Source organism: Astyanax mexicanus, chromosome 6 (assembly GCF_023375975.1).
Source record: "Astyanax mexicanus isolate ESR-SI-001 chromosome 6, AstMex3_surface, whole genome shotgun sequence".
In the NCBI taxonomy this organism is placed as follows: domain Eukaryota; kingdom Metazoa; phylum Chordata; class Actinopteri; order Characiformes; family Acestrorhamphidae; genus Astyanax; species Astyanax mexicanus.
The window spans coordinates 32,977,864-33,005,614 of NC_064413.1; the positions used below are offsets into that span (position 1 = coordinate 32,977,864).

General features: G+C 38.6%; 1 protein-coding gene across 11 annotated transcripts in view; it reads right to left on the reverse strand.

Moving 5' to 3' along the window:
• ptprub (protein tyrosine phosphatase receptor type Ub) overlaps nt 1–27,751 on the reverse strand; it is a 595,528-nt gene that overhangs the window by 359,632 nt on the left and 208,145 nt on the right. For 7 of the 11 annotated variants that reach the window (XR_007439597.1, XM_049480639.1, XM_049480638.1 and 4 more), the window contains 7 exons: nt 26,334–26,436; nt 23,942–24,215; nt 16,857–16,893; nt 9,400–9,538; nt 7,004–7,033; nt 6,612–6,772; nt 3,535–3,722 (listed from right to left, as the gene is read on the reverse strand). Coding sequence is in view for 10 of the 11 variants with exons in the window: in XM_049480639.1 (XP_049336596.1) it covers nt 3,535–3,722; nt 6,612–6,772; nt 7,004–7,033; nt 9,400–9,538; nt 16,857–16,893; nt 23,942–24,215; nt 26,334–26,436 (932 nt within the window). In the remaining variant the exon portion in view is untranslated. The remainder of the gene's footprint in view (nt 1–3,534; nt 3,723–6,611; nt 6,773–7,003; nt 7,034–9,399; nt 9,539–16,856; nt 16,894–23,941; nt 24,216–26,333; nt 26,437–27,751) is intronic. The other 4 variants (XM_022673672.2, XM_022673671.2, XM_022673669.2 and 1 more) reach the window with 2 other exon arrangements.

The window sequence follows — 27,751 nt, forward strand, 5'->3', positions numbered from 1 at the left end:
TGAACAGAATCAGATGCTTCTGTGAAATCAAAAGCATTTCACAGTGTCCCATGCTAAAACTGTTGGCTTTGACAGGCTATACCAGGGGAGATAAGGGGATCTAAATCATAATGTCAAAAAAAATATATGTTTGTCCATGTTTTCGTTGTTGCTATGGCAATGTACTAAAATAAACACTCATTAGCTACAGTCCCTCTGTGAGAGGCTTGGCAACATCGGTCCCACTTGGTGGTCTGCTAAAAAACAAAAGTAAAGTAGAAAATCTAAACGCTTAGAAAACACCACCCTGCCATTCAGTGCAAAAGAGAAAGAGAGAGAAGAATAGATGGAGGGTAGATTTCTTACCCCCCACCAGACACAAAACCATCCTACCAAGAAACAAAGTCTAGGATTACACACTGCCACCTTCTCTTTACAGCTAGCGCTACTCTCTAAAGGCTCTACTCCACTCCTCAGGGTTGCCAAGCACACAAGCACGCCCCCGAGAGTATTGCTTGGCACAACTGGATGACTGAACAAAATGAAGGTGAGGGGGCTCATACACAGCACTTAACCACAAAGCAAACAACAGTAATTACTGTCCATTATAGGTAATGACAGGCCACAGAGGAGCTGGAGTGGCCTATAAGCTCTTGTTAGGAGTGAGTTTAGTTAGAACTAAAAAGCAATGGTAGTCATCTGCACTTTCCATCCAATGAGTCAATCAATTACTGACCCAATTATCAAAAAGCAGAAAAACATCAACAATCTAATTTTACCTTAGTCTGAAAGATTACCGTTAAGGCAAAATGTTAGGAGACATAAAATAATTTCAAAAGCACTCAATCTTTAAATCTACAGGTGGTGTTGTGTGTCTTGTATCCAATAGAATTAAGATTTTTTTTTATTTTTTATTAACTTTTCTCCACAATATCAGTAGAGCCGATAAACCCACCCATTCACTGGAACCCCCCTCCCCTTACTTGCAATTAATATTATACTTGGATAGGGTTAATCTTACCCCACTATATATACACTTACGTATATACACTTACACTTACTATATATACACTTACGTATATATCTAACATATTGAGATTATCATATCACCCAGCCCTACATGGCAGTCAATGCAAATGATGGGGATAGTGATAGGGAAAGAGAGCATCATCTACCTATCCAGAATAAAAAATAATGAAAATAAGCTAGATTGGCTAGACATATCAGCACACACTACAAACACCAACATAAGACATGGTCCGTCCTTTCCTCAAAAACAATCAATAAACTCTTCACACCTTGACCTAGAGGGAAACCCACTGAGTGTTCAAGTTCAGGGAGCTCCATTTCCATCTCTCTCTCTCCTTCTATCTGTCTTCTTCATTCTTTCATCATGGTGTAGATCAATGTCCAGTGTTCTTCTTCCACTGGGAAATAAGGTTTATGAACCGAGGTCCGAGGTTAAGCTCAGACTTTTCCCCTTTGTTTCATCTCTTTCTATTATAAGGGCCAGTGATAAACTCAAATCTCTTTCTCTCTCTCTCCTTCCCTCTTCCTCCCTTCACTCACAAGTACAAACACATACAGACACACAAAAAGAGTGTGTATATTGATTTTGGGCCAAGACTGTTCCACTTGAGGGGAGGGGGAGTTTAATGAGTCTACAAGCAGAGTTCCAAAGGGGCTGGCTTGCACAGGTTCATTGATTGGACAGAGAGATGTTTTGTCTCACAGTCTTGCTTGTGGAGAAACTGTAGAGGCAAAAGAGCCTACAGTCCACACATGGACACCACAGAGAAGAGTGCTGATAAGCCAGAACTACTTGAGAAAAAAAAAAAAAAAACAGAAAACTGAGTGTAAGGCATCTTGTAAGTGTGCTGGATTACTGCATGTTGTAAATTTGGCACGTTGCCTTGCCAGGTGTTGTGCTGCACTCTGCTTCTCTACCAGACTTCCTTTGAGTATATGTGCCTCAACCAGCAGAATAAGTTAAACTAATTACCCTCATATTCCTTTTATTTCTGTTTATGAATACTGATTATTCTACAGTTACAGTTGAGTCACATTCTGTTGTGTGACGCACCTGAATATGAAAGTCTTTTTTAAGTGGTCTGAAAGTCTGTACCATCTAAAATTGTTTTATTCATTCACGTTTTTCACAAACCTGATCATGGTTCAAGTCCTTTATTTCAATCGAAGCTGGTGGGATTTGTATAATTTACTCAGTCATAAGAGCATTTGAAATGTTAGATACACAAATGTGTGTTATGAGGAGTCAGTGTTGTGGTTCTTATCAAATTCAGACTCATTATAGCTCATTATGGACCTCACTTTGTGCAAAAAGGCACTGTCATTCTGCAACAGGAAAAGGCCTTTCCCAGACATTTGCACCAAAATTGTAACACAGAACATTTTATTCTATGATAGTAGAATTTATTTGCAGCAGAACTTAGCCATGAAAAACAGCACTGTACCATTTTTCCTTCTCAACTTGACCTAAAAGTTACCACACAATATTGGCAAGATAGCATTCTTCTAACATCTGCAGAAAAAACATTTATCTGCCAGCCTGACAAGCATGATGCACATTTCCCCTGCTTTAGAGGCCAGTGGTGGTGTGGTTTTAATAGCCAGTCCATCTAATGCTTCGCATTATGCATTTGTGCATTGTGAGCTTTGGCTTGTCTCTGGCTGCTTGGTCATGGAAATGCAATTTAATAAAGGTCTTGATGATTATTTCTCCAGCCAGCATTTCTTCTAGAGGAAGTCTGGAACTGAAACTATAGCAATGGTTTTAATTGCTAGGTACTTCTTTCTACACTTAGTGGGTTACAGAAATTATATCCTATGACAAGTGCCACTTTAAAAGAGCTCTTCGAAGCCAGTTGTCTTATCCTTCTGCAATTCTCCAGTGTTTGTTTCTGCATTCAATCAGGATCAAATATAATAGTGATTTCTTTCCCTTTAGACTGGTAATGTGAGCCTAGTGGTCAGTTGGGTTTCGTCAGCATCCCGTAGCATTAAGCTAAGTGATGAGCTAGAAAAAGACAGACATCTTATTACTCAGACAGTCAGTTCAAATATTCTGTTTTAGACTGCAGGCCACTCAGAAGCCCCATTAATGTATATATTTACTGGATCTTATGGAAGTAGATACTAGAGTGTGCAGAAGTGTGCACTGGTCGAGCCAAATAATTCTCTTTTGTAATCACATTGAACACAGAAAACACCTTGAACAGACCGGCCACAGTGTGAGACCTCAGGAGACTGCATGACATCTGCTACTGTGAACACAGCCATGCACTCTTAACAGAGATGGTTGATTAATATCTCTCAGTGTAGTTGGTGTCACTAGACTAAGCACAAGTGCATTTAAATTAATTAAAGCAATCTGTAGAGGCAGCTGTGGAACACTTATAAATACTAGAATAAATCACTGAAAAGGCTGGCTTCCTCTGTCTTGCACTGCTATTAATGAGGAATATTGATGCTATTGTGTCTGATAGGGGCTGTCAGTGAAGAATCTCCAGTCATGTTGTATTTTGATTCACCAACCTCATACTCCTGTTTGAAGCCATAGCCCTCTGCAGTCTTCATTTGGTTGATATGTTGCAGCAGATCGGCCACACGAACAGCTGGATGAAGCTGTCCCGTGTGGTAGGGAGAACCCTTACGCCCACACTGTCTCCGAGGCGAGCCACCAAGTAGACTGCTGGACTCATTCATGGAACTGCGAGGATCACCTGGGAAGATTGATTCACAAACAGTCATACATATTTGTTCAACCACTCTAAAGCATTTAATAATGAAAATGTCTAGACACAAAAAATAAATAAATAAAAGAATAATAAAAACAGCTACCCTGAGTATTGTCTCTTTCAACTCTTCTATAATTATGTATTCAAAAACATGGTTGCAGAAAACATTATAAATTCATGACTTCAGTGGTACATGAAAGTAAAACAGCAGTCAGAAGTGAGGAATGAGACAGAGCCAGCATATATGCTGCAGAACCCGCTGCACACTCGAGAGAGTGGATGAGACAGCTTTGAGACACGCCATTAAAGCTTCATTTTGATCAAGAGAACTCCGCCTTCAAACATCAACTATTAATTGTTCACGGAATCAAACAGTTTTGAGCCAAATAAATTATTTTGTATTTCTGCCCCAATTTCCACAATGAAGATCAAAAGCTTTGACTCAGAAGACTCATGCGCTATCTATATTTTATTTATTGGCCTCTGGTCCTCATGCTGACAAAATAGCAAAGCAACTCCAAAGGTGACAAAATGCCTTTAATCAAGACTAGGTACTAAATAGATACTAGACTGGGAAACATTTTCTTATACCTGCACTAATGAAGCAATTAAAGGCAAAAACTCCCCGTAGAGCTTTATATCTCAAACATTATTACTATGGTGGAATGTTGGGACCACATTGGCATTAAAACCAATTAAAACCACTTGGTATGTTACTGTCCAAAGCTAAGTAAAAGACTAACTGATCTGTAAGGACATACATAAACTTTTTAACATTTTAAGCATTTTTGTTATGTACATTATTTTATAGTTAAGAAACTATATAGCTAAGAAAAGTTAAAACTTTTTTTTATAAAGGTCTGGCACCTTCTACATAAACTCCTATTTAAAGTAACATCTAAACAAGCTTCATGCATTTTGTAAACCTCATCAACTCTGACCAAAGGAAGGAGAAATTCATAAACACACAAAAAACAGCTCTTCAACTGTTATGCACAATAGTGAAATAACTGCACTTCAGAATTGCGAGAAGAATAGACCTAAATATGAGAAAAGTAAGAATGCAAACTTCACACTGTCTGTAAAAAGCAGAAAAAACTTAACTAGAGCTAGAAGATAAAAAACTGGGTGGAAATCCACCAAACAAGAATTCAAAGACTAGTTTCTTAGCCTGCCTACAAGAAGTATTTACAAACTGTGATAACTGCCAATTAGGGGGTACTAAGTACTGATCATGTAGGGTGCCCAAACTTTAGCTTCGCCCCTTTTCCTTTATTAATATTTTAATACATTTGTAAAAAATTAAATATAAATTATAAATCTAATATATAATAAAGAAATTATATGAATAGGAAAATAAGTCAGGATGAGATCTTTTGACCAAGGATACTCAATTTTTTCCAGTCAATATATTTATAAAAAAAATTTATATCAATTTTTCATTCATTTAACACTTCTTTTCTTCATAGTAGTTACTTCCAGCAACTGGCATGCAGTGAAAGTGTTTGAAGCCGAAGTACACCAGATCTGAGGCATTTCATACGAAACATGTTAATGACAATGGCATTTCCATCCACAGAACTGACATGAATGTTTTTTTTCTTTACTACACCATTCTACAAGTTCATACAAGTTAACTCTACAGACTGGTGTGCTGAAAATCCCAGAAAATCAGTTCTAAAAAGTTCTAAAAATCCTCATGCCAAACTTTTGGCACAAACATTCACATTTGTTCTCCATTTTGCTGGTCTTCTGAGGTCAACATCACCTGAAGCTGCTGACTCATATCTACATGACTGTATGCATTACACTGCTACTACACAATTGCTGATTAGGTATCTACATGCACACTCTGACATCCTTTGCTCCCTTCTTTTTTAAAATGTGTGTAAATGCTGTTCAGTGGGCCATGGGAGGCACTGTGATTTAGCTCTTCTATAGTAGCTCAGCTGCATGTAACAACACAATTGCTATAGCATAGAGAGGGCCAGGGGGTGAGGTAGGCGAGCTGAGTCATTAATTCAACACTGTGCTGTGTGATTTTCCAGAAAGGGAGAACGGGGTGAAAATGACCTAAACTGCAGGAGGAGTGGTTTTCACTGAGGTATGAATTATGGTGTTCTGGAGCTCAGCACTAAATGACCTGTAAGGTCCACCTGAGTGGAAATGAGCAGGCCCCACATTTTTATTACCTGACATTGAAGTGTATAAAAAGCATCAATGTGGCTCTAACTAAACCAGCAGGTAAAGTACACATTGTATTTTACAGATCAAAACTTTCAGAAGAAAAACTACAGCACCCATTCGTATTTACATTATTATCATCTGTTTAGAAGGGATTACCTGTTATTCTAAATACATTATTTTATTATAGCTATACACTAATCATCAAAAATAGTCAACCAAAAAATAGTCACCCAAAAGGAATCAACCAACAGGTAATAAACTAGGTGGGTAGTCCTGACAGAATGTCACTGAGCCCTACTTTTGTCTTGGTTTATACAACCATTAAATCTGTGTGTAAAGGCACTATGTTTAGCACCAAGATCAACGGTTTGTCTTCATGTCATACATATAGAAGGCATAGTGTCATGGTTTGGGATGCAATTTTGTACAGATTCAACATTATGTTAATAAGGATTTGACCTGGAGTTTCCCATATTAGACAAAAATGTTAATTATTTATTGTTTCTAGTAAACTTTATTTTTGGAACAGCATTGCAATCTGCCAGTTCACTTCACGAGTGCAACTATTTTTCCTTTTTTTTTTTTTGACTGAGTGTATTTTCAATATGTATGACATATATGCTCATGTTTTTCTCATGCCTGATAGATATGCATGTGTCTGTGTGCATGCATGTGGCTTTCTCTTACTGCGGGTGCTGCAGGTGTGGGCATCCATAAAGGACAGAGCCATTCTCTCGTCCTCCTGCAGCGTGCTCTGGTCAGCAAAGCTGCGCTCCATTGAGCCCATCATATTACTCTTCTCCTGCCTGTAGGTAATGGGAGTCTTATTCATGTTCACCGGCTTCCTACTGATAACATAGAGACAGAGAGAGTGTGAAAGAGAAGAAGAACGAAAAAAGATGGCAAAGGATATGGACAGAAAAGGAGAGAGACAGGGAGGGAGGTAGGGAGGGAGAGGGAGAGAAAGAGAGAGGGAGAGAGAGAGAGAGAGATTGTTATTCCACTGATGTTCTCTCTAAACAGCACTAAGCTAAAAGCAATGGGAAATGATGGTGTGCAATGGAGGAAAAGCCACTTACGGATAGTAAGAGTAAGAGTAGTAGTCCCTTCTGGAGAGGAGAAGAAAGAGGAGAGAGAGAGAGAGAGCCAGACAAAGAGAAAGAGAGAGAAAGAGAATAAGGGAGAGGGGACATGAGATGCAAGCATTGCCAGTGCTCTGATTAGTGTGAAAAATGGCAGGCTGTTAGATGCTTGCTTTGGCCACGCCAGCAATGTGACACATGCAGCACCTAGGCAGTGACAGACACAGCTGCAGCCAAAGCAGATATGGCCTAATCAAATATGTTGCCTTGTTAGCTTTTAATGAATCAACCAAATGCTGTGCTGCCAGAGAGCATTTCACTATCGCCAGCCTCAGAAGCAACTTCATGGTTGCTTAGCAGGATAATATAATACTAATTTTGGAGACTTGAAAATACTAAAATACTCAAATAAGAACTGTTTGGTGTATTTCTGCTGTGAATAGAATAATAAAAATGATCTTTTTTCATTTTAGGAATTTATTTAAAGCATTAAAGTTGGGGCAATACCTCATTATTTTTTAATTTATTTATGTATTTTAGTCCACTCCTTATCCACTTATTGTTCCATTATTTTCCTTATCTAAACTAATTGTAGTGTTGCTTTTATGTTCGTACGGGGGCAGTGGTGGCTCAGGTGTTACTGAAGATTTGGTTAAGCAAGGCATCCCTACTGTGGCAGAAAAGCAGAAGTAAGATGAGTATGCATGTAGTCTCTTGTCTGGCAAGTAAAATACATAATTTATAACTGCATTTTAAGCAAGCAGACACATAAATTTGAATACTTTAAATATCAGCTGGCCTTTTAATACAATTTCATTTTGAATGTGTGCAAATTCATTTAGAAACAGAACTTAGCACAAAAAAACTTCATTTATTAGATATTTTCTGTTTATTTTAGCATAACAATATACAAATACAGCACTTAACACTAAAGCTGTGCTTGACAGTGTTCCTTTTAAATTACCTAGCTATAAGTAACACATTTATCATCTTATAACTAGTCATAAGTTATCATGTTAATCATAACACCAGGACACTATTTTATACTGCAACAAAGTTTGATACAATATTCAGGTACATTGTTACCTCCTTATCAGTGTTATATTGTTAAAGATATTGTTGATAATTTGGCAAACACATTTGCCTATGCATAAATTCAAAGTTTTCATCATATTTTGTATACATTTCTTTGTGATAACACAGCATGTAAAAGAGCATGTACAGCTCAAATAGGTTGCTTGTTCAATTTTATAATATCACAAAATTATTTGTGATTATAGTCTATAGTATGAAGGAGGGTGGAGATTTACAGCATGCCCCAGCGCCTGATTCTTTGTGATTTCCCAAGTGATTTTCTTAATGTCCACTGGCCGATTTCAAACAAAACATAAATGGATGCATGAATCCACCAATTAAAAATAAGAGGCAGTATGTCAGCAAGACAGTGTAAGAGGCAGAAGACAAACTTCTCCACTGCCCTGTATTAGCACAAAGATATTAAAAGAAACATTGACAAACATTGAATTTGACATGCTGCTGCATTCATTGACCCCAGGGGGTTAATAATTTAAAGCTAATTTCAGTTTATTTGACTGCAGCGCATCAATACCAGAATTTGAATGCTTTGCACAATCTACTCCTTCAGACAAGATACCATGTTACTACCATCACTAACGCAACAGCTGAATTCTTTACACTTTGTCCATCACAGGATCGGTTTAATAGCTGCCCTAGCATTGCACATGGGAAATGTGGATGAGCGAGAGAGAGCTCAGGGCGGCTTTGTTCAGACTGCTAGTGGAGATGACACTGTGAGCTTGATGCAATGGATCGTGGGTCGTTTCTCTCATCTGCACTTAGATCTGGAGACCTTTGGTGAAGCATGCTAATTATCTCCAAAAGCACACCTTTTCCCACCCAATTATCAGCTCGTTTCTGGGTCAGGCTGATGCCAGGCCAGGCCTAATTAAGTGAGTAATTGAATTGCGCCTCTCCTTAATTAAATATTTCACACCCAGATAATCTCAGAAGATGAAAGTCCCATGCGGCTGCTCTGCTACAACACGGGAGGATGGAGACTGCTAACCTGGCTGTCCTAAAAGACTGATGGCTTCAGTGATAAGCTATATTGGAAATATCTGGCTTCAAACATTTACGATACGCTACATTTACAGAGTCCAACCATAAGTGAACCAGTCTGCTTCTGAGCACCAGAAAAGAGTATTAGGGATGGGAAAAGAGTTTCACCTTCATGTAAAAAATGCTAACTCTGTTGTTTATAACTTGTATATACACTACAGCCATTCATGGATAATGGTAATTTATGGTAAAGCACAGCATGCAATGTCACAGATCTAATATGAGCTACAGTTTGGGCTAAATTAAATCCTTACCCTTTCTTTATGATGATGATAATGGCCCCCAGCAGCAGGATGAGTACCACCAGACCTCCTGCACACACACCAAGGATCCATCCCATCTCCTCTGAGTGCTGGGACACCTCGAGAGCCCGTCGGTGGTCCTTACAGGCCGCTGGTAATAACAGACAGATATATATTTATACACAAGTGTACAGACAATTAAAATATAAGCAAACACATCTGCATACAAACACACCTTTTCAAAAAGCTCATACGAACATCAAGGACACAATAAAAATCAAACTGAGTAAAGCTTACTCATAAAAAGAAACCATTCGGCGTCATATCTAGTATCATGTCCTAACTGAATGTGTGTGTCATGTCTACCAGAGATGTTTGTCTGCTTGCACAGACTATTTTAGCCAATCACAATCATTACAACCCACTGCTCTGTCCACTATTGAAAGTAATGTTGTCTATTATATATTTACATATTTTTAAACTGTGGGTTTAGCAATGTCAAATGCCCATACAACTTTTGAAATAGAATTTGTCATCCATCTGGCACCCTCTTAACTCCCTCTAACTATAACTGATAATTAATGTCACCCTTCCATTATCACACTGGCTGGTGCTTAAACTCACTCACAAGATAAAAGCTCACAACTTACACAGGTGTGGAAATTCCCAAGCTTTCCCCTAAGATAACACTTCATACTGCTATCCAATGATTTCTAGCATGTCAGTGTATTTTACGAGAAAATACCAATGAATGAAAATAGACTATAACTAAAAGTGAATAGCACTTAAACAAACCTTTGACTTGTACTTTACTACAAGCATTTTTTATTAAGGAACATTTTCAGTTTATGAAAGCAACATTAAAACTGGAGTACTTTAAAAGATTGAATCTTTAAATGTAAAATATTTACTTTCACCTTCACTATAATCGGAATGTGTGTGCGTGTGTGTCATGTGTCTTTTAAGAACTTATTTCTTTCGGGAATGGAATTGGAGTAATAAGCAACCAGGGAAATGAGAGTGGGCTATTGATTTACATTTAATAGCATACAACAAGTCAACCTGTGTTGTAAGTCTAGACCTGCCCTACATAGCGATTTCCAATTTCACACCTCTAGCCATCTTTAAAACTCAGCCTAGAGCAGTAGATTTGCAGCACATTTTGAAAGAACAAATTCAAAAGAAAAAAGGAACCAAGCTTTTGAACCCTGTCAGTCTCTTCAAATGAAAGTTATACAAGCATGGCAGGAGCATGCTTCTTCCAGCAGGAAAACATCAGCCACCCCCAAATGACTATTTATCCCTCGTGCCAGTCTGCACTGACAGCGCAGCATCATGGGTCACTTCACACAGTGAATCTCCACAGGAAAGCCTAACTCTCATTCACACAGGACAATGAGGCATGTGCTGCACGCAATGAACGCTGGAGCAAATTATCCTGACCACACTTCAGACCCCCTCTGTCGGCTGTATAGCAGGGATGTGTGTACGTGTTTGTGTGTGTGTTTATTTTCCGCTGGAACGTGGGAGGCTGAGGTAGCTGACAGTCCCAGTTATTCCTTTAAGTGAAAAGCAATTCATTCTATTTTCCTCTCCTAACATGTTCAGAGTGAAGGTTGGATATTCACTCTGAAAGCAGTATTCTGAGTCACTCAAAAGCAAGAAGACAAATGTGTCTTAAAAAAAAGCAGACAGGCCAAAGACCAATCAAATATTTTTTATTCCTTTATGACAAGTCTTCATTTGCAGGCAATTAGATTCCCTACACACTATTGACCACTGCTCTCAAATTTAGACATATGAAATAATTTCTCCAAATTATATGAAAGTCATTTGTCATATATGAACTTGTAAATATCAACAAACTGAAAACTGAAGTGGATTCCATCTAATAATTACATTAACTGTCAGAAGACAAATATCTATATCAATATATCATCAATGGGACATTATCAGAGTTGAAAAGGTTACTGTAAAGATGCAATCTATAACATAAGGATTACCTGTTCAAAAATGCAACTGTTACATATTTAAATGGGTTTCTGTATAAAAATTATGTAATCTAATTAGTTTCCACCGATTTTGTATTACTTTTTAAAACAACATACTTCAATTACAAGAGATTCAGTCCTGTGTCTACACCACATACCAGGCAAAATCTACCAAAACCTTAGACCTGTGTAAACTAGCATAAATAAATAAAAAAAATGAGTATTTGAAAATATTTAATATTTATGTTGAAATATATTATGGAAATATAAAATTTTATGTTTATATTTAATACAATTAGTTTAATATTTTAAGTAGTAAAATATTAAAAAGAAACACACTTGTTTAGCAACAGAAAGAAAGACTACGTCCAACAGTCCACTTATCTACATGAAGTGAGTAGCAATTTTCATTGCTACTTTTATTGTCATTTCAATTTATACAGTCTTTATTTGCCCACCGAAAGCCTTTTTTTCAAATAACAGCTAGTTCACTTCTTCACTGGTTCAAACCCTGTCTGTCTGCACCTATACTAAGTGTTTCTTTGTCATGAGGCTACTGATCTAGTTTCCCCGGCTGCTTGTAGCATTTCCTAAAGGCCCTGGTGGCCTGAAAGCTTGTGGGCTGAGGGAGAGAAAGTCAGCTTGGGCCTGGGGAAAGAGGTCTGCTTCAGAGCTCTCTGCAGAAGGCCAGGGCTAAAAATACAAAAGTATGGATAGAGGGATCTAGGGCATAAAGTAAAGAAATAAAACATGGCTCCCCTCAGTCTCCATACCCAAGGCCTTTCTGCAATTCCTTCAATTGACTGTGACAGCCAACACTCAGAGAAAGAGCTCAGTGACATAGAGATGGTGTCCATAAACAAAGCTTTTCAACATGTACAAAACTGTAGCATAGGTAAAAAAAATAAATAAATAAATAAATTCTGAATTTTCAAGTATTTCAATATTTTAAGAGAGAAGCGGAGTGCATAGTTTCTGCACAAACATGATTCAGTGAAACCAGCTTTAACTTAAATAACTTTTATGCTGAGGTCATCACATTCTGTTTAACAATACACATAGTTTTCTGATTACAGGCCAAAAATACAGACCAAATAAACCTGGTTATTAAGGAGAGATCAAATTAGGCTGGTATGAGCATGAAGTACAAATATGTACAAATCTGTGCATAGATAAAAAAATAGATAAAAAAAGGAGAGTATTTTGCAAGTAATATACACATTTTAATATAACAATCTAAAATGATATGCTTATTGATGGGAGAAATAAAGGTTTATCTTATATTTTATTTTATATAACCAGAGGACTTGTTCTCTTGCGGCTTGGTTCCTCTTGACTTGAGGGAGTTTTTTCTAGTCACTGACGCATTTGGCTTGCTTAAAAGAGACTTTGTAAAGCTCCTTTGTGACAGCATTTGTTGTGAAAAGCTTTTTATATAAAAATTGAATCGAATTGAATATGAGGTTGGGCATAAGTGGCTGTTAACTGCAATCACTCACAAAAAAAAAACTAACAAAGCTGCATCACACATTCACGTTTGTCACAGCCAGCGTCTTTCATTTAATGCACTTTCATTTTACATTAATGACTTTAAATTTACCCTAAGATTGACATAAATATGATTTTAGCTTTTGTTAAGGGACTCTTGTGTGCAGCTGTAGCTCAGTTCAGGAAGTGCACCAACTTTCTCAATTGTTCTCTCCGCATTTCAGCCCATCTGAGTGTCTCACAGTAGGAATCTAGATCATAACAGCCAACTCATCATATCTTAACGACAAATAAAGACGTGCACTGTGCATGAAATATGGAATGGGGAAACATCCATTAAAGTTTGCTGTGGGTCTGATCAGATTTTTGTCGTCGTGTCACAGTTCCTTTTTGAATATCAATTAAGCCAAACACATGCATGAAAATTGTTTCAAGATTAATGCGAGCACCTGCTGAGTGCCCCCAAAATGGAAATTGGCACTTAGAGCAGAAATGAGAGTCTATTGTTGTGTGAAGACTGCCAAGGGACTGTTAATTAAACTGTCACCTGCAAGTTGAAAAGGAGGCTGTGGATGCTTGGTTGTGTAAGCCTGTGCAATTTTACCACACTTTGAGCACATTACGGGGGCAACACAGTCATTGTTCCTCCCTATGACCCAGTGAGTAAATTCTTTAACCTATATCTGTTCACACTAGAGTATCTAAACATGACAATCCAGCGTGATGCAACACAATTATAAATACAGAAATACTTTTGGGTAAATGCTACAATATTTCAGTCTGGAATCTGGCTCCAGGTGTATGCAGGCATTTATTTTTACCATGACATTTGTGACTGAAAATTATTAAGTGTGTCAAATTTGAGTGAATAACCCAGGCATAGTAGTCACATTGGCTTTTTCTTTTACTTTAATTCATGCTAAGGTGTTTATACCCATTTTAAGGTTAAGGTATGAATTTACCACATCAACTGTTAATATGACACTGCAACAGAGTGTGTAATATCTATCTATACAGTTGCAATACAAAAAAATTATTTAACCCTAAGAGCAAATTAGGTTTGTTACCAAAATTGGCAATCATTCATCTGTTTGCAATAAACCAATCAAACAAGAACAACTAAAATAGCAACACAATTAAAAAAACAAGTAGTTTCTCAAAATTTAACACAAAATGGCACTTTTAATAACTTTTCATTACTGATTTTTATATTTGGTTCAGAGAAATAAGTTTAGAGAAGAGATCTCTGATTTGTACATAGTTAACAAATTCAAAGTTAAAGAAACATTGGAGGTGCCAGCGGTCTGAAACGTTGCCACAATGATTGTATGGTTGCTGGTTCGAATCCCTTTCATGCAGCTTGCCATTAGCTGCCGGAGCCCTGAGAGAGCACATTTAGCCTTGCTCTCTCTGGGTGGGTAGATGATGCTTTTCCCCTCATCACTCAAAAGGGTGATATCGATCAGCACAAGGCGTCTGTGAGCTGATGTAGTGAAACCGAGTCGCTGTAATGCTACATCAGGAGCAGCTTGAAAAGAGGCGGTGTCTGACTTCACATGTATCTTTACCCTCCTTGTGTTGTGGCATCACTAGTGATGGGGGATATACAGCTGACTGGCAGCTAAATAGGTGGGACAAGAACACCCTGCCTACAGTGCAGCATGGTGCTATATCAGTGATGCTTAGGGGATGCTTTGTCTTAAAATTTAATTCACAGCAATACTTACTTGCACTCATCTATCTGCTATTTTTTTAATCCCCTGTTGCACCTATTCAGCTGTGCAACGATTCCCTGTTTCCTTAAAAAAAAAAAAACACTTTTTTCATTTTGGGTAAAACTGTATCTTACGGATTATAGATTTAGATGCTCTAGCATCCTCCTCTTGTATAGGCCATTTTGCATGTCAATTCTCATAAGAGCGCCAAAAAGGGAAGGCAGGGCTGCAGGCTGTGTATCTATCTGCATGCCATAAATAAACAGCATAATGAACCACTGTATCAACATCTACAAGCAAAAGATAGTGTCAACAAATTCTGAGTGCATGCAGAAACATTCAAACCATCCAGACTCTGATCAGTATCTGAGGTTTGTTTACTGATGTTGGCTCTTTAGTGTTCCAGTAGCAGTGTCTATATTCTGGGCCTGCATGAGAATGAAAAACTGTGTAGTAATAAAATAAAGATGCATGGAATATCACATCACTAGTTTTCTCTTTCCCTCTGATATATTTGAAATAATTGGCTTAATATGTTCATTACAATGCTCATTTGTTAAATGGTTTGTCTGTTTAATGTGCTGGGTGAGAGGAGCAGAGGAAAGACATTTTGCTCATCAATATGTTGAGGTGTGATTAATCATAGTCCATCTGTGTGTGCATGTGTGTGTGTACAGCAGATGGAGGATGAGACAGTTCCAAAATGGCTGCTCTCGCCTCTTGGCTTCATGCTCTAAAGGCTCCATTCCACCTTCATTACTCAGTCAATGAAATGACCCACCCCCCCCCCTCATCCTCCATATGAACACACACACACACACACGGCACACACCCTACCCCTTCAAAGTCAATTTAGCCCCAAGGCTCAGTACACCCTAAGCGAGCTCTGAGAGCTATAAATATAGTAGCCCCAGCTCTGCGCTCTGACAGTGCTCAACAGGGGCCAGAGGAGGCCTTTGTTGTCATCTGGATAGGTGTTCACGCCTCCTGATCTTTTTCATGTTTGTGAGGGGGCTGTGACAGGCCTGGCCTCGTCATATTGATGGGTACAGGTGTGTGTATTAGCACTGTTTGATGTGGAGGGCTCTCTCGTGAGCGGACAGGCTTCTGAGTGCTCATATTGCTGGCCTCTCCGTTGTGTGCCAGTGTGGGACTGGCCACCAGTGAGCAGCAAGCATCCTTTGATAGAGCCTGATCCCCCACTGCCAGCACCCAAAACAAACATGATGAAAGGCTGACCTGTGCTCTTTCGCTGTTTTCTGCCCTTTTGTCTGCTTTGTGTACAGGTTTATATATATATATATGTGTGTGTGTGTGTGTATGGGTGTATATGTGACAGAGTTAGAATGAGGGACCAGGGGAAAAATAAAATGCACGAGGGAGAGAAAGAGGTAAAAAGAGATGGCAGATGAGTGTCATACCCTGTGGCAAACTGTGCATGTTGAAAATATAGTAGCAATAACAGTAATAGTTTGTATCATATTGCATTGTGTACTAGAGGGGAAGTATTTGCTAAATAAAAAATAAAAAAACAGCGCAAGAAATGAGCTGTGACCTGCTGATATGTGAAATTGATGTGGTGCAACCTACTTGCAATAACTACCTAAATAAATACCAGCAATAACATAATATTTAGCTTGTTTTTGGCAAACAGGTACTATGTTTAACAGATTAAAAAGACTCCTCATGAACAGACTGATAAAAGTGGTCCAAAACGATGATCTTAAAGGTTTGTATTTTTCTTCTTCTCTAAACCTAACATTTTGGAGATGACATGCTTTATTTTGACAGTGACAATATACTGTCAGGCCAAAAGTCATGGGATAGCAGTATGTACAGTTTTTGTCCAATTAACTGTCAAATGACATGTCAGTGTTATAGCATTGTTTTGACTGATGTAGAATTAACAGATTTAAATCTTTTTTACACTGTAACTTTAAACTGCCATTCCAAGAGAGAGACATAGAGAGAGAGAGAGAGAGAGAGAGAGAGAGACAGTGAGAGAGGCAGTCAATAAGTATTTAAAAAGCAAGGTTTCAGACTAAAGGAACAGATATTTTTCCTTAGCCACACACTACACTGTACCCCCCTGGGAAATCTACAGATTCTTGCTCTGCAGGTCAGCGAGCTGAGCATTGTGGGAATAAGCTCACTGGTGAGATTGGCTAGTGACACACTTCAGAGTAGTGCTGAGATGCGGGCCTAAGAAGGGATCTTCAGGAAATGAAGGCACACCCAGCTCAGGATTAAGAGACAAACGTGCACAAACACTTACCTTTACGGGCAATACGGATGCAGTTTATCCTTGTTTCCTAAGGGGAGACAGAGAGAAAAACACGGAAAGAGAATGTAGAGTCAGTAAAATGCTGTAAAGAGCCAACTACTGCAGAGGCATTAGTGTTTGATACCTGATGGGACGTTAAATTAGCTCATACTGATTTAAGCCCATTCACCAACAGTAGGAAGCAGAACACAAGAGTTATTAAACACATTTGAAACCAGCAGTGCTGTTTTCTATCACTGCATGCAAGTGTGTGTGTGTGTGTGTGTGTGTACCCCTCTGTGTGTACTGTGTAAATGCGAAAACTGTAATGTAAAGAAAATGAATTGAAGGTTGACAAAGAGCGAGAGAGAGAAGCAGAGAAAATAGCCTCCCACCAGCAAACAAATACAAAAAGGAATTAATTTGCCTGAAATCTGGGCTGATGACATTGGGGTGTTATGAAAAGGACCTTCGTCAAATAACACTAATGAGATCCAAGCCTGTAATCCAATTCCGGCCTGCCACCTCGACAAGGAGATGCATTATCAAATTAAGATTTACAGATGCTAATTCAGGCATTATAGGACAATTATGCAAATCTCCCCATGCAGAAAGGAGTCAGAAGCCTCTTCTCAAACTGTGCTTCAATTGCTTTTTTCTCTTTTTAATTGAAAATCCATTTCAAGCTATCTTGTTCCTAAAGCCTCCCCTTAACCCTCCTCTCTTTCTCTCTCTCACACACACACACAAACACACAAACACACAAACACACAGAGCAGGAAAGAAAGAGGGAGAAAGATCGAGAGTAAGATAAAGAAAGAAAGCAAGTCATCTTGACTGAGAAAGTGAGAAAGAGAGCCTGAGAGAGAGACTGAGAGTTAGGGGTGAAAAGCACAAGAGATAGTGGTAGTGTAAGAGCAGAGGTGGAGTTGTGGAGTTTAGGTAAAGTTGTTTTTAAAATAGGTAATTTTAATTTTACTCAAGTTCATTTTGACAAGTAAATTACTTCACTACATTGAAACTCCCCGTTACTGAGTACAACAAATTGCTGGGGGAAAAAATTGTCTGGAAAAAAAAAAAATAATAATAAAAAAAATAAAAATGTGAGTGTGTGTGAACAAAAAAACGTATAAACACAAATGACACTAACATTCGACTAAAATGACATTTAGGCCAACCCAGGCTTCCTGACCCTCGTCATCCTTATCTCCACCCACAGCATCAGGAGGTGCGAGTGTACCAGAGCTCCCCATTACACACTCTGCTCTGAGAGCGAAATCAAAGGGACAGAAAGCTGAAGCTGATAGCAGTTCTCACTCCAAACACGACCAGCGGGCCCTCGCTGTCCCAGCAAAGAGCCAATCCTCACAGTCACAGCCTTGGAATATGACTTACAGAGCACGGCCCGTCATCACAGGCAGTCAATAAAAGAAGGGGTTCGAGCGACAGGCGAGAGAGAGCTGGCGAGCTTTGATCACACGGGTGCAGTCACAAAGCTTAAGCCCACTTCCCTCACTTAATCAAATTCACAGAAACGGTCATGGCAACCACTGCAAAAGCGGATCTGTCAGCAAAGCTAAGTAAATGAATTATGAGCACTATATTTAACAAGTCTAGGAGGGAGAAGAACTTAGAAAGCACATAGATGGTTTAGTTTGGAAGGTTAGAGAGAAAGAGAGAGAGAGAGAGAGAGAGAGAAGGTAAAAGAGATTTTGAGAAATTATAGATTTGTGCTCAGGCCATTCATCTTAACATGGCAGGGATTGCAGAGTGAAAAGGTAGGAAGTAATAAGTGAGTGAAAGATTCAGGGACAGAAGGTGCACACCGGGAGATCAGTGAGCAAGCACACACTCATACATGAACACACAAACACACATCAAAAACATACATCAGGACCCAGTGAACCAAAGGTATATGTGTATGTGTGTGTGTGTGTGTTATTCAGTAGGGGGTACATGCTTGAGGGAAAGCGAGAGGTCTGATTGCACTGTTGAGTGGTGCTCAAAATTATAATGAGGGGAAAAGAGGAAAAGCAGCTTTCTCCATGTTGATAAGTCTGAAAGCAAGCAAAAAAAAAAAAAAAAATATATATATATATATATATATATATATATATATATATACATATATAAACAACCACAATATAATTTTCTTATTGTAGCTTACGTGGCAAGCACTGCCTGGCCTGGTTCATAGCTAGCCATGCTAACCCGACAATACCAACATAATATTTTACTTTCATTAAGAGTTCTATCTCTCAAATAAATGCACTACATGTAAAATGTAGCGCTAAGTCAAGTTTTGCTTAGGGCCTCAGGAAGGCTAGGGCTGATGTTGCGCAGATGCCTTTTAATCTAATAATGCAACTGAACAAAATACAGTCAGTCACTCTATTATGCAATACTGGCCAAGGAACAACCGAGAAAAAGGTTTAAAAAAACTGCTAAAATTAAGCAAACCCTAATAGTTCAGCTAAAGAACAATGGTAATGCTAAATGTTGGCTTAGTCTCCTTAGCCGGCCTTTCCAGCGATTACTGAAGCATAAAATAGCAGCGAATAAAAATGAATATTTAGGTAAAGGTCAGGGGTGTAAATCACTGGAGCTGAGTAGAAGTGGAGCAGCGCAGTTCACCTCCAAAGTGGCTGAGCTGCAAAGTGAAAAGTGAGGGTGGGTGCTATTACAGTTGAGTTGTCACATGCATTTTCAATCAGGCAGCAGTGAAGGACCCTCAGGGACTCAAGCGGTGGGACCTGCAGTGAGTTTGCCCAAGAGTCTACTGTTTAATATTATGAAAGTCAGTCCAACTTTGCGTGTCTGATCTGCTGTCCAAAAGCTGTGAATGAGCTGAGCTGGTCCAGCCAGGCTTCCAGGTGCTGAGCCGAGAGATAACCTTCTGCTAAATGTCAGGCAGATCTCTTTGAGAACGAAGGCTTGCTGACTGCCGTTGAAACCAAATGAAGCATTAAAAAAATCCTCCTCACTGCCATAGTGCTCAAATATGTTATGATATGTCCATATATATGGGCCAAGTATATAAAGGCCAAAACAAGTGCAGCATGACAATAAGCGACATCTTAAATTATAATTGGATTAGACCATTACAAAGTACAATATAAGAGTATACTAACCTATGACAAATCCGACACAAATCTAATCACACATCATTTTATGTGTCTGAGATGCGTCTCTCCAAGAAGCATTCAAAAATCAGAACTCCTCCTAGTGCTACCAAACCCCCTCCTCATGCAGTGCATCACTGTTGAGTGAAACAGCCTAAACAGTGGCTTTATTGTCAGCATGGCATGTAAAAACTATGACAATTTTAAGGCGGCAACCACCAAACATGCTTTAGCACAAAATAGGAAGCTGCTGAATGGATAAACAACTGTTTTGCAGCATAACAAGCAAACACGCATATCCACCCTATAAAGCAATCAGCTTTCAGTTTAAAAATGTTATCAGTACACAATCAACATACTAGTTACTTAATGTGAACAGGTGTAAATGGGGCTTTGATTTTAGGCTGTTCAATCAGAACCATATTCAGGACCAGGTGCAAAACGGCACATTCTGTTTTACTAAGGTTATTGCATGAATTATTAGTAGTAGTTTTTATTTTACAGTAGTGTCTGTAAAGTTTGTATTGAGAGACATTCTTGTACAACTGCAGCAGTTATAAGTACTAGACAGGTGCAGCTTCAAACAAACTGATTTTTTTTTTTTTTTTAATAATAATAATTAAGAATACACCGCATTTAGAACTCTTTCATATGAGTCATTGAGATATGTGGATGCTGGGAGATCAGATTTCTTTGATATTAATATCAATAGTCTTGCCCAAATATGCTTTTACTTTTTCTTAGTGTAGAAGAAGAAAAAGGGGTTTCTTTATCAAATCAGTAATTCTATGGAAATTACATCATTTAGTGATGACCAAAATAAAAGTGCATAGTAAACAAATTATTTGCATCCTGACTAGCAGGCAATAAACAAAGTCCGAAACAGAATGAGTGTTTTTCTCTCCTGGGTTTCTCATTACAATGTGCCTTGAGCTTTCATTTACTCTAGCTTATGGCCATGCTCACTGCCAGTAACGTAAGTGTCACAAACCTCTTTACACTGCCTGTAAAAGACATGCTGAGATATATAGGGCTGTGTATTTCTAATGACTTTACAGTAGGGTTTAAAATTTTAAACATTTCACGATATCTGTGAGTGATCAAAATTATTTTGGCTTGTTCATGTAAATGATTGTCTACAGAAAACAACTAAAATAAAGTGTGAATCTGCAGAATAGCGAGAGTGACTCGAGTGAAGAGGGAGACTTTGCTGCACAGGCTATTCTGTGGCACTCTCAGGATAATTAGAGGATTAGACTAATGTGAGGCAGCATGTGTACTGTGTGTCTATGAGTGTGAGCTGCATGATGCAACTGGGGTCTCAGAGGGTGCACACAGACTCATGAGGGCAAGCTGGCACTACAAGAGCATTACTAAGCTGGCAGAATTGCGGGTGGGTGGGTGGTGGGGAGAAGTCACACTGATCCAGCCTGGTGCTCCTGTCCCAGTGGGCCAGAGGCAGCAGTGGCCCACTACCAGTCACAACAAACACTAATCCCACCTGCTGTTGATAAATTAATCTCATCTAATCCATTATATTAATCCAACTGTGTAGGTTGAGAGCTTCAACAGTGTGTGGGACCTGAGCTTTCATTTCATCACATTCGTAGTCTGGTGACCTGCAGTCATCACGCTCCAAACTTTCCTGAAAGTTATCTGGAAGGATTCTCAGGCAGCAGGAGAAGCCCATCTGTCCAGGCCTAATTTTAGCAGTGTACTGCGTACGCGATAAACCGCATTCCACTCGCCAATGTGGGCCTGACTAATAACATAAACTGCCAATTATCTATTTCTGATCAGCTGCACCTGTGCCCAATTATGTCAGAGAAATGGACCGTGCCAGTGAACCGGGGCGCTCTGAAGATGCAGCCTGTCCAAAGGGAGTGTGGGGGCTGTTGAGCTTTGTTTAAATATGGCCTGAAAATAGCTGTCTTGGCACGCAGCACCAGCCTCTCTTGTTCTCGTGTTCATAACCTGCTCCAACTGTGAGCCAGCACAGCTTTTAATCATTCCTAACTTGCGTAGATGTGGAGAGGCAAAGGGAGGAGAGGAGTTACTGTAGGTGAGAGGATAAGATAGCTATGAGGTAATGCTTTTGTAATTATTAGCTTATCATAGATTTACAGCCTGCAGTAAATCTTACCCTGGCTTTTATATTTTGGTTTAGCTTCTTTTTTTACTAAAAACAGAGAGTGCATATACTGAGAAAGCTGATCTTCAACCCTTAAAAAGGGTTATTTAAGGGTTCTTTAAAGAATGCAATGGTTGGAAACAAAACCACAAAGGCCTCTTTTAATGCTTACTGTGTTTTTCAGACTGCCACATTTTAAAGAAAGATTAGAATAATATCTCTTAGGAATACTCAAAGAGGGACATGTCTGTGAAATTGGTAACATGAACAATACGGATGCATTAAGTTTTCATAAATATGAAACATACAGACCTCAATTTGAACAAGTGATTCGGGAAAACAGCTTTCTTAAAATAATATTAAGCAATTCCAAATTAAAGTGGGACTTGATTTTAGGTGACAGTACTCATCCTCTGCCTTTTATCTGCATGAAAATTTAAAGCTCTAAAATGTACAACAAAGATTAATTTCAGCAGCCATTACTCAAATAACTGGTCACAGAGAGCATCAAATCTGACCAATTTTACGTTTCTTTACTGTAGCATGTCTGTTTTGGTTCAGTACATTTTTTGCAATGGGATGCTGACTCAAAGTTGCTTACAGGTACAAATAAAATAATCAACCTACCACCTTATATAACAACCTACATAGCAACCAAGCTACCTAATCAATAAATATCCTCCCATGTTTTGTAGAAAGGTTGAGTGTCAGTATGAAACTAAGAATAACAAAATATACAACATGAGAGCTAAAATTACTAAACTTGCTCATGTGCCTACTTTCACAGATTTGATGTAGGAGTGAGTAAAACATCATTACATAAGTGTGTAACCCTATTAAACAGAGAGGTGATCCATTCTTAGGATTCATCCTACCAGAAGAGCTAGAGCCAAAGTAAACACCTCACTTTGTAGAAGCTGCACTTTCTGTATGTTTTTCTGTATACAAAATGCATGAGGCTTACTTTATTGATGAATGCAGAATGATTTCCCCTTCCCCCCAAGTGGCACAGCTCTGATTGGTAAGTGCTTATTATAGATTCTTCTATTAAAAGTAACAACATAACCCTATTGAAACATGCCTCACATACCATTTCAAATACTTACTTAACGTAACTTACGTAAATCGGACTTTTAATCTTTTTAGTTTAGTTAGTGTAACTTTGTCTGTAATGCTTTGTTAGCATTAAGTCAGTGGTGGTGCAGATGCACATTGTTTGATAGCTCTTGTTTGATGCACATTTATAATGTATATAAGGCAGTCAACATGTTTATATGAGTTTTAAAATAGACATTAACATACAGTATATTTTATCTTGTAGGCTGAAGCAGCGTAATTGTTGGGATATCGCCGTATTCAGTAGATGGTGACATAAGTGCCTAATGTGACTATTTCTCACAAATACAGTCCTAATTAGTGGAAATAAAAATATGTTTGGGTGGTTTCAAAGTCTTATGGTGGAGTTTCTTATATACAGCTGAATCCATTAAAATATATATAACGGAAAAATACTAGACACAACACTGCTTCTAAAACACGTAATATTTGAAGCAAACCAAATGTCTAAATGTATGTGGACATCTCTATATTCTAATGAATGCATTCAGTTACTTTAAGTAGTAACCACTAGTAATCACATAGGTGTGAAAACGTAGACAGCTTGCCTAATGCCAGATTTGAGCAGTGGAACCATGTTTTTGGGAATTTAAAGCCTTACCTGGACATTTACTCCAACAGCAATTTGTGCAACTTAAGGTAGCTAAATGCAATAATTTGAAATTGTATCCACAAATATATATTTATATATACAAATATTGCATTATAATGTTCAGCTTCACACTTACCCCTCGGAAGTTGCTCATGGCCTGAAAGTAGATGAGGTAGTTCTTCCTGGGGTCCAGTGGGCTGTTCCAGTATCCGTTATAGGTGTGGTTATCTCCCACAGTGAATGGTGTGGCCTGAGGCAAGCTGCTGGGTGGAAGTTCGGCGGTGTAGTAATGAGGAGCCCCCCGTGCCTGTGCCTCCCCATGAGAGGTGGGCACAGGAAAACAGTCTTGCATCCCCAACTCTCTCTTCACTTTCCTCACAGTCTCCTCTTCCACCACCACCTGGTATGTACTGGACAGAGCAAAGAGCGCTATGTCAGTTATGCTACATGTAGCCTTTAGGGATGTGTAGGATTGTTTGAATATATGGACATCCAAATTAATTTCAGTTTTCATACAATAATAAAGTATTTAAATAAGGCATAAAAAATGGCAATAGAAAGTAATAAAAAGGCAACCCGTCCTAGTGAAAAAATGCTGAATAACCAAAAAAGAAAGATAAGCAAACATAGGCCTGCCAGCACCCTTATAATTTGCTGAGGATTTATTAGGCAGACAGAAAAAAACACAGGCACACATTAGCACACAGCTTTCTTTTTGTGTGTGTGGCTTTGTTTTTATCAGGCGAATTAATACTCAGCAAATTATAATTCAGTGCTGTCCAACCAGTTTACTAAAATTATAAATAACAATAATAAAAATCAGCTTTAAAAATGCATTGTTTTACGATGCATTGCCATAATTTTCTTTTTATGTGACTGCTTGTGCTTGTTTTTGTGTCCAGTTTGTTTCCGTAGGTGCAGGTCCATAATTGGACAGCAGAGTTCTTGTTATAAAAAGGCCTTGAAAAGCTTGAACCCGGGATGGAAGTATGTAGGTCTCCTCACAGGAAATAATGGTTGCAGGAAATAAGGAATAGGAAATAAGGGTGGCTTTTTGGAGTTTCTTTAATCTCAGGTTTAGTTTTTTTGTAGTTGTTTTTTCAGTTGTTTTGAAGTCATATTTCCAACTGTTAGTCAATAACTATTTTTAGTCAGTTCAGTCCTACATTGTCTGGTGTTTGGTCTGGGGTTTGTGAAGAGAGTCAGGTCTTACTTTCTGTTACACCCTAAGAACTGCATATTATCTTTTTTTTTTTATAATTTTATTTCTAATTTTTCCCATTTTCTCCCCAATTTACCAATTACCCAACGCCCCCTATCACCAGTGATACCTCAACAAACCAACATAACATGAAGACCAACATATACACTGACTCCGATACATGTGAAGTCAGCCACCGCCTCTCCCCGAGCAGCCAGCACGCTTGGAGGAAAGCACAGCGGCTCGACTCTGGCACATCAGCCCACAGACGCCCCGTGCCGCAGACACCACCGTAGGAGTGATGTGGGGAAAGAGCGCCCTGCATATTATCTTTTAAAGATCTTTTTTAACTAAGTGTACAAAGTAGCAAATGCCAAGTGAAATTCCATCTTACATAAGGCTACATTCTCCGTTATTATTATATTTTTTTACTTCTGCCAGCAATAGTCCACAGATTTACAATGAAGCAAGAAAGGAATGTTTATGGAAAACAGACACTTATGCATTGCAATACTGAGAAATTAATCTGCTGAAAATGTTTACCAAAGTTTACCAACTTTTAATGGATCATGCTCAGACAGGAGTATCAATCCAGGAAAAGTGGCAACAAAAAGCTAACCAATGCATTGTTGATGGAAAAAAAAAAGTTCTTATGAATGCAGCCTTAGGCGAAATGGTAACATTGACTTATGTACAGAGCTATATATGGAACTATCTAAAACATAAATGTAACAAATATATGGTAAGTGCAGCACAGTGAGTTATGGTTTCATATGTAAGATGACGGGATTAAATTACAAACACCTAAGGCATAGGGATAAATCACTAAATCAAAAGAAATAACGTTTAATTACCTGTATTTTCTTTTTTATTTACAATGATATAAATTATTGCTGGGATGTTCAAAAACTACATATTTGCTTACAAATGTTGACAGTCAAACAGCACAAATGGTTTAAAATCCTGCAGCTGGTACCCATTCTATCAACCTACCACAAATCAGCTTTAGTTGATTACACTGAGACAACAGAGTTAAGAATGGAAATTGGTTTAACGAGGATCAATGTACAATTTCCTACTGAGGGAAAAACACCTTTGTGAAGTAATTGAAGGTAATCAGATTATATCACTGAGGCTCTGTAATCCTTAAGATTATGTTGCTCATCAAAGTCTTAATCAAATAACCTGTGCAGAATAAACTGTACACCCTGATCCACAAAAAGAGTCTCCTATTATGGATTCGCAAAGGAAAAATAATAATTGGAGTTTTACAACAGGTGTGAATGTAACTGGTGATTGGAAGAGGTGATGACAATGTTATTCTCACCTGACAGGAGCACCTCGGCCCTGGGCGGGACGCAGCAGCACAGTGATTGTGCTCTCTGTCTCGCTTAGCGGAGATGGCATGTCTCCATAGTCAAAGGTAGGAGCTTCATCCACAGAGAGAGAGAAAGAAAGAGAGAGAGAGAGAGAGAGAGAGAGAGAGAAAACAAGGATAGAGAACTTACACTTAGTTTGTCACCCACAGTTTGTTTTATTTTTTTGTAACTCACAACAGTATGAGTCACACTAATAAGTTATGAAGAAAACAACTTAACAGCAATCCGTTCTGGCAACCTACGCATCAAGTGCTTGATTTTGTTATATAAAAAAATAAATAGTGGCATAGGTGATATAGTGCTAACGATATCTCAGCCTCAGTCATCTTCTCCACCACTAGCAAATCAACAGCTGCAATAACCCGACTCCTACTTCCTTCTCCTCATCCCACATGAGTCCAAACATGCTAGTCCATAATACACTATAAACAACAGCTCCTTCTCTCCCTCATCACCTGGACTCCACTCACTAAACTCAGTCCTGCTGGTTGTCTAGGATACAGAGTGCAATTAAAAGGCATGGAGTGAAGGTGAATATGAGAATCCTTCCCTGGAGAAGTCTGCCCAGAACATGAGCGGCTTGCTTTAATAATGCCAGTCAATGGGAGAAGGGGAGGAAAGACAAACAATTACAGAAAAATCAATGATTATGGTATTAAAAGGCGCTTTGGAAAAAATCACAGTGGTGAGAGCAGCCTTCAATTAAAGTGAGACATCTAATGGCATTGACTCATTCAACACATCAACCATTAATCAGACAATTACTGTGATTACAGCTCACACACACACACACACACACACACACACACACACACACACACACAAATGCAATGGCAGATAAAATACATTCCCACACACAGGACATTATGTTGTCATATGTCATTTATCATCATATTATTATCGTACCTTTCATGCATAGGGTGGTACACACAAACATGGTAGGGGCAGCGTATGCATTAAAAGTATATAAAAAAGTTCAAAAGAAAGGCTGTGTGATCATGTCTACATTTACATCTATATAATTTACCCGTCTCTGTACAGTGGCAAATATGCTTGTCAGAACAGTTGATAAGAGAATAGAATTACTTTAAAAGTTTTGCAAAGACAATTAGGGTACCTAATATACAGGCCTAATTCAAAAACATGGTCAGTGTTGCCTGGTCTGCTGGGTCTGGAAGTATCTAGTATCACGTGTAGCATATACTATAGGTGACAGTCAGCTGTCTACACAAACATATGGTCCAACAGCAAATATATATATATATCTTGTTTAATATTGGGTTAAATGTCCCTTAGCAAGTTGTAGTCATTCATTATTCCATCCACATTGTGTACCAATATACAAGTTCTACTGGCAGCAAGACAG